General features: G+C 45.8%; 1 protein-coding gene across 1 annotated transcript; it reads left to right on the forward strand.

Moving 5' to 3' along the window:
• The first annotated feature begins 981 nt into the window (after nucleotides 1–981).
• Nucleotides 982–4,151, forward strand: LOC121917758 (neurotrophin receptor-interacting factor homolog). Its single transcript, XM_042443878.1, has 4 exons — nucleotides 982–1,308; nucleotides 3,184–3,295; nucleotides 3,736–3,821; nucleotides 4,026–4,151. The coding sequence occupies exons 1-4, from the start codon at nucleotides 982–984 to the stop codon at nucleotides 4,149–4,151; spliced, it is 651 nt and encodes a 216-aa protein (XP_042299812.1).
• The last annotated feature ends 3,399 nt before the right edge of the window (nucleotides 4,152–7,550 follow it).

The following is a 7,550-nucleotide window of genomic DNA, read 5'->3' on the forward strand; positions in this document are numbered from 1 at the left end:
TCTGTGTCTGTGAAAGAGAGAGACTCTGAGGAGAAAGTGAGCCTTAGAGAGAGAGAGAGAGAGAGAGAGAGAGAGACTGAGACCTATAAGCTCGGAGTGTTTAAATTTCTTACTCTGAGAGAGGTATAAACAGAGAGAGAGAGAATGGGGGGGTCTACTCTTAGAGTCCAAAGGCAGAAGTCTGACAGAGTTTGTAAAACCAGGAGCTAAAGAGAAGGCCTTGGAGCCCCTTTGAGACTCAAAGGAAGGAAGGAAGGAGCTTCCCTAGATTTAAGCCAGAGGCATTTGGGCTCAATAACATTTGCCTTTGGACCCAAACGCATCTGAGGAAGGAGGCTCAGGTCTAGGAAAGCTCATGCTGCCAACTCCTGTCCTTCAAATCGCATTCAAAGGACCTCTTTAGATATATATACTTAGATATATCATTGATGAGATGAAGGGAATGCTGTGGATACAGTATGTCTTGTTTTCAGTAAGGCTTCTGACGGGGTTCTTTGCCCAGAAGGGAGCCAGGTTTTGGGACCAAGATGGATGTCTGAGATCCTCCCCTCAAGGGGTGTGTTATCTTGCAAGGTAACAAAGACCCAGGAAAAGACATTGGGACTCTGGGCAAAAGCAGTCATTGGATGAGGACAGCCCCAGGCTGGATGGAGAAGGGCTGTTGGCTGGAACAGGGCAGAGGGCAGGTGGACTGAGTTGGCTTCTCCTTTGCCTCCTGGCGCAAGAGGAAAGGGCAAAGGGCCTGGACTGAGGAAGGAGTCAGAGCCCCCATTTAGCAACACCATTGCTGCAGAGAGAGATGTTATAAAAGAGATCAAGAAAAAGGAAAGGCAATAGGGAGAGAGCAAGTTCAAGGATGCTGCATTGAGAATCTGAGTGATGTGGATTTAGTTGTAAAGCATCTCCTCCTCTGAAGAGAATCTTCAGAACAGTTCATTCACATGATCTCTTTTTCCCCCCATTCTTCTTTTGGGAAGAGCCATGCAGAGCTGTATTGGGGAGAAGATGCTCAGTTCTGAGGTCCAGCGCCGGCACTTCAGGCAGTTTGTCTTCCAGGAGGAGGCTTTGGGGCCCCGGGAGGTTTGCAGCCAGCTCCACAATCTCTGCTGTCAGTGGCTGAAGCCAGAAAGACACACCAAGGCTGAGATGATGGACCTGGTGATCCTGGAGCAGTTCCTGGCCGTCCTTCCCCCAGAGATGGGGAGCTGGGTTCGAGAGTGTGGAGCGGAGACAACTTCCCAAGCAGTGGCCTTGGCAGAGGCCTTCCTCCTGAGCCAGGCAGAGGAGGAGAAGCAGGGAGAGGAGCAGGTGAGGTTGTTTGATCTGATCATTTTGAGGGGACATCACTGTTTCTTTGGAAGGGATTTCAAAAATTCTTGAACAAAGAGAGACTTAATGTAAACAGGAAAATGGGGCATGCCAAGTGAGCTTGTAGCACCTTTGGACTAACTGTGAAAGAAGTTGTAAGATAAATAGATTTGAGAATATAGTCCAAGTCTATGAAATCTTATGCTACAATGTCTTTTGCACCGTTAGTCTCAAAGGTGCTAGAAGACCCCTTTGCAAACTGATATTTCAGACTTACATAGCTATAGCCTGATACAAGACAGGCCAAAAATAAAGCTGCTTGGAGTCACTTTGCAAGTATGCTGTTTAAATGATACATGCGTCCTAAGAGTCCAGAAGCTGCACCAAAGCCACTCTCCAGTCCTAAGGACTTGAATGCAGCTTTGGTGCAGCTTCCAGACTCTTAGGATGCATGCATCATTGAAACACCATACCTCCAAAGTGACCAGAAGCAGCTTTATTTTGGCCTGTCTGCATAGGGCCTATGACTCTGAAGAAAAAGGGGTTCTGTTGGATGGGATAATCTTTTCCTAGAAGACACAGTTTGCAGCCAGATTGCTAACTGGGGTTGGTTACAGGGAACCCATGACTCCCCTTTTAAGCAGGTTTGGTGGTTAATAATAATAATAATAATAATAATAATAATAAAATTTATATTTCCTGCTCTCCCTCGGATCAAGGCGGGATTACATCATTAAAATGATACATAGTACAAAATACAATCAATATTATTGATTTGGTTCCAGGCACAATTCATTCAGCTAGTTATCTCCTGTATCACTCTGTTTGGCTTTCTTCCAGGCTTTTTGAAGGAGCATATTTTCCATATGAGTTTATCCTCATGGTCCTATTTTGTGGGAACATGGGATGGAGCCTTCTCAGTGGCTGCCCTTGGGGTCTGGGACTCCCTTCCTGGGAAGCTTAGACTGAAACTAGTTTTAGTGAAGTGTATTTCTATTGTTTTAATCGTTCCTATTAGTCTCTTATGTTTTAATGGTTTCAATTCTGCAGATAGCCTGTTTTTTAACTATAATTTGTGTATGCATTTATTTTATGGGTTTTTGTTGTTGTTGTTCTACTTGTTCTATTTGTTGTAAATCACAATGATTCCAAGTTCTGAAGGGGGAGGGGGGAACAAGGGATACAAATGGGGGGGGGATCATAATGATGATGTACATCTAGCTATCATTTCCCTGTTGTGGTTGTTTTCCTGGAAATCATCTACAGAGGGGATGATGCCTCCCATGGCCTTGTCCTTTTCCTTTCTTTTCCTAATTTGGTCAATATGGTTTTGCACCGGGATGTAAAAATGCCTCAGGTGCATGCAGTGGGTTAAAGAGGAAGTGCTGACTCAGAGGAAGCTGATGCAACTTGAGCAAGGAGATGAGTCCTAACAGTTCCAAACTGCACTGTCCCTGTGGAGACATGACAGGAAGATGGTGAAACACTAGCAGAATCCGAGACTGTGTTTGTGAATATGAGGAAAAATGCTACAATATATCATGTGGAGTTGGGCTGAGTGGATGTCATAACCTTACTGAACTACAAATCCCAAAATGCAGCAGGAGGCAGGCACAGCATTTAAAGTGCCCTAGCCCCATTGTAAAAGTGTAAAGCAAAAAGCTCCTAAGATTAAATGCCTCTTCAGAAGAACCTCAGCAGTCATGAGTGAAACTCTATTCAGGAGCAGGAGTTTGTGTCTCCAGCTCCTTCTAGCCTTTGCAGTGGCCTTTGTTTTCCTGGCTGGCAGTCTTCTGTGTATGGACTCAGTTTTCCCCCAGTGCTAACAAATGTTTCTCTCTTTCTCCTCCCTCCACATTTCTGCTTCTGCTGCAGGACTTCTTTGTGACAGAGATGGCTGAGAAGGAGAAGTGTCCTTTTGAATCCAGTCAAAGGCAGCGGCTGAAGTGGATCACACAGGACAGAGAAGGGATGTCCTCCTCAATGAGTAAGGGCTAAGAGAGTAGTTTCCTCTTTGATTCTCTCTTCTCAAATATGTCTGAAATACCTGGACTCTATCAGTTGCAGCAGTTGGGCCATTTTATATAGCCTAACTATAGCACTTTGGAATTATAGGCATACCCCAAGTTAACAAAGCCTCTGATAGTGAAGTATATTTTACAAGGATATTTTATACCTCACCAGCCTTCCTGTTCCTCTTCATTCTCTTTGTAGCTAGCTTTTAAAAGCAAGGTTGGCACTAGGAAGATGGAGAAGAAGGATAGGAGAAGGACAGATTTTCAATATCCAGTTAGAGTAGCATGTCTACAGAAAACAGTGCAATAAAACCTGGTGTGGGAAATGGTGTATGCTGCATTTGCACATGTAGGAGGGACTGTAAGTAGAGAGAAGGGTTAGAAATAATCCTTCCTTTTTTCTTCCTCCCAGGAGGCGGAATAAGGACTGGGTCTAAGTGTACAAGGACATCTCTTCACCCTGATGGACTCAGAACACCTTCTGGGAGGCTAGATCAGGTAGGGAACAGGATCTCAAGTGAGCCAACAATGGGCTAGGCTGGGTGCTTATCTCCCTTTCAAAACTCCCTAGTCCCCACAGAATCTTGTTCTTTTCGTTTGCTTCCATCACATGTTGCCACTATAAGGAGCCTTTGGATGGCATGCTGTAAGCATTTCAGTTTTCTTGAGCAACCTGAAAGATTTAATTTTCTCTTTCTGCAGGTGACCTTTGAGGAGGTGTATGTGGATTTCACAGAGGAGGAGTGGGCCCTGCTGGATCCAGGCCAAAAGGCCCTTCATCGGGAAGTGATGGAGGAGATTCTGGGGGGCCCTGTCCTCTCTGAGTAAGGCTCCCTCTTTCCTGGGATTGTACAGTTTAGAAGTCCTGAAAAGTAATTCTAATGGTTCTTGAATCTTGATAGATTAATGCAGGCTGAGTGGGTTTTTTCAGCTTTGTTTATTTCTTTGGCTTCTCTTCCCAAAAAGCCCTTCAGTAGCAGATCTTGATCAAGGTCACAGTGGATGATGTGAGGTCCAGTTGGACTCCTGAGCTTGGACCATTGGATGGTATATTGGGGGCTTCACTAGCTGTATCCCCCACTGCAAGGGCCTGGTTTGCCTCCTCCAATTGCTGCTGTGGCCCCATCCAAGCACCATTAAAAATGAAATGAAAGATTAGATTGTTAAGGGCAAGTAAGAAGGCGGAAGGAGAAATCAGCCACATCTTGCTTCCTTGCTCCCACTTGGTCCTGTTCCTCACAATGAATCCTCTAAAAATGGATACAGAGGGAGAGCCTTCCAAAGAGGGGAAGGGGGAACTGGAGGAAGTAACTGCCTTCACTGTCCCAGACTTTCCTGCCAATAGACAAAGAAAGCTAAGCCCTGGTGTGGATGCAGGGGCTAGTTAGCGTATAGTGACGCTTAGGTGAACCTGCCATAAAGTTTCCTATCAAGATTTGTTCAAAGGCAGTTTGTCATTGCTTTTCTCTGAGGCTGAGGGTGTGACCTGCCCAAGCCCACTCAGTTCATTTGTACCCTGGTCTCCAGCGATCTTAGTCTAATACTCAAACTATGGAGCCCTGGTGGCGCAGTGGTTAAATGCCTGTACTGCAGCCATTCACTCAAGACCACAAGGTTGCGAGTTCAAGACCAGCAAAAGGGCCCAAGCTCGACTCAGGCTTGCATCCTTCCGAGGAGGTCACTAAAATGAGTACCCAGACTGTTGGGGGCAAATTAGCTTACTTGCTAATTAGATTACTTGCTGTTCACCGCTATGATCTTTGGAACAGCGGTATATAAATAAACATAAACATATTAAACTACTACATGCTGGTTCTCCTTTGGCCCCTTTAGATAGCAAGGAATCTCATGCTCTCAGTAGAAGAAAAATTTTGGGACTGACTAAATAAAACTGAACCAGATAATGAAGGTACAATTGCACCTCCTCATCCACAGATTCTTTATCCATGGATTCAACTGTCCATATCTTGAAAATATTGAAATACATATAAATTCCAAAATTTAAACCTTGCCAATTATCTTAGAGTCATCATCTTACTCTACTATTGTATTTAATAGGACATATTTTATAGGAAGATAGTCCTCTGTATCTATTTTGTTTTCTGACTATTTTAGGATTAGAAATTCCAAACATTTTCAAAAAAAATTGTTAGGACACTAGTACAGTCAGCCCTTGGTATCTGAGGGGGTTCCATTCTGAACATCCCCCCAACACACATGAATGGCAAAAAACACAGGACCTCAAGTCTCATTCTTCCCAATTGCACATAGACCTCATGTGTGCACCGCCATTGCGGAGAATGGAGTGGGTACATCTATGGATGCTTGAATCCGCAGATGAGAAGCCCATGAAAAAGCTGACTGTATGTTGTATAGATGTTCCCTGTAAATTTCAGAGACCTTGACAAGGGCTCTGTCCAGATGGACCATTTTGTACATACTAGGGTTGCCTGGGGCATCTTTTTTAGACACCCGCAACCCTAGTACATATGGAGTACGTACAAAATGGCGGCGCCCTGTTCACATGGGCGCTGCCATTTTAACATAATGGCCGCATCGCGTCCAAACAGCGTGGTGTGGCCATTACATCTTGCTGCCGCTGAAGGGCGCTTGTGTTGCCCTTTCAGGGGCGCCAGAAGGAGCTCCATTTTGGAGCTCCTTCTGCTGCACGTATCGCTGGCATGGCCTTTAAACGAGCGGCCCCTTTCTCTCTCTCTCCCCGCCACTGTTGGGATGTCCTTAGGGCATGAAATCCCAATGATTCCCCTTTCCAGGCCACGGGGAAGCCAGGAAAAGCAGCGGATCGGGGCCTCCGGGGTTGCCACTGTGGCAGCTCAGGCCCCAATCCGTCGGGGAAAGGGGTGGGTGCAGGCTGGCCCAAAGAGACAGTCTGTACACCGCCCAAGATAACTAAGTGGACCTTATCTTGCTGTTCCCCAAATTAATTTTGACAGAACTTGAGAATTTCTTGTTCACACAGGCGCCACCATTTTGACGTAACAGCCGGATCACATCCAAACGGCGTGGTGCGACCATTGCATTTAGTGCCGCTGAAGGGCGCTTGTGGCGCACTTTCAGCGGTGCCAGAAGGAGCTCCATTTTGCCACGAGTATCGCTGGCATGGCATTTAAACGGCTCTGCCAGTGATACAAAGAGAAAGGGGTCGAGCAGCCCCTTTCTCTCTCTCCCCGCCGCTGTTGGGGTGTCCTTGGGGCATGAAGCTGCACGGACACCCCTTTCCGGCCGTGAAGAAGTGGCCTTTTGCCTTGGACTTCCGGGGCTGCTGCTGTGGCAGCTCAGGCCCCGATCCATCAGAGAAAGGGGCGTCCTGTACACCACCAAAGATAACTAAGTGGACCTTATCTTGCTTTTCCCCAAACTAATTTTCACACAACTTGAGAATTTCTTGTTAAGATCTGTCATACCGTTAAAAACTGAAATGGAAAAGTGCCAGAAATTAAGTCCTCAGATAGATGCTCTAAAGTTCTTGCTTCAAATCAATACATCAGTTTGTATTTCAGCATTGCCTGATGGAGGTGATCCCTAGTTTCCAGGGAGGCAACACCACTTGCTGCACAATACTGATTCTGCATTAATGCCGCCAAGCACAATCTGTTCCGTTTGTGAGTAGTTCTCCTTCTCCTCTGGCACATTTTACTCAAGGTCAGAAACAATCCAGACGTTATTTGCCCAGAGGCTTACAATCGGAAAGGGACATTAGAACAAGAAAACTAAGATAATTGTGTTTAAAGTTATGGGTGGAGCGGGAATCATAGAATCATAGAGTTTGAAGAGACCGCAAGGGCCATCCAGTCCAATCCCCTGCCATGCAGGAAATCTCAATCAAAGCATCCCTGACAGATGGCCAACCAGCCTCTGTTTAAAGACTTCCAAGGAAGGAGACTCCACTACTACACTCCAAGGGAGTGTGTTCCACTGTTGAACAGCCCTTACTGTCAAGAAGTTTCTCTTGATGTTGAGGTGGAATCTCTTTTCCTGTAGCTTGCATCCATTGCTCCGGGTCCTAGTCTCTGGAGCAGCAGAAAACAACCTTGCCCCCTCCTCAATATGATATCCCTTCAAATATTTAAACAGGGCAATCATATCACCTCCTAGCCTTCTTTTCTCCAGGCTAAACATCCCCAGCTCCCTGAGTCTTTCCTCATAGGATATGATTTCCAGACCTTTCACCATTTTAGTCGCCCTTCTTTGGACACGTTCCAGTTT

The sequence above is a fragment of the Sceloporus undulatus genome, unplaced genomic scaffold (genome assembly GCF_019175285.1).
Source record: "Sceloporus undulatus isolate JIND9_A2432 ecotype Alabama unplaced genomic scaffold, SceUnd_v1.1 scaffold_570, whole genome shotgun sequence".
Lineage (NCBI taxonomy): Eukaryota > Metazoa > Chordata > Lepidosauria > Squamata > Phrynosomatidae > Sceloporus > Sceloporus undulatus.

Bases quoted from the DNA above. Each gene is read 5' to 3' on its own strand.
- LOC121917758 (XM_042443878.1), top strand. From the start codon at position 982: ATGCAGAGCTGTATTGGGGAGAAGATGCTCAGTTCTGAGGTCCAGCGC. The intron at 1,309-3,183 runs GTGAGGTTGTTT...CTTCTGCTGCAG, and splicing joins AGAAGCAGGGAGAGGAGCAG to GACTTCTTTGTGACAGAGAT. The intron at 3,296-3,735 runs GTAAGGGCTAAG...TCTTCCTCCCAG, and splicing joins AGGGATGTCCTCCTCAATGA to GAGGCGGAATAAGGACTGGG.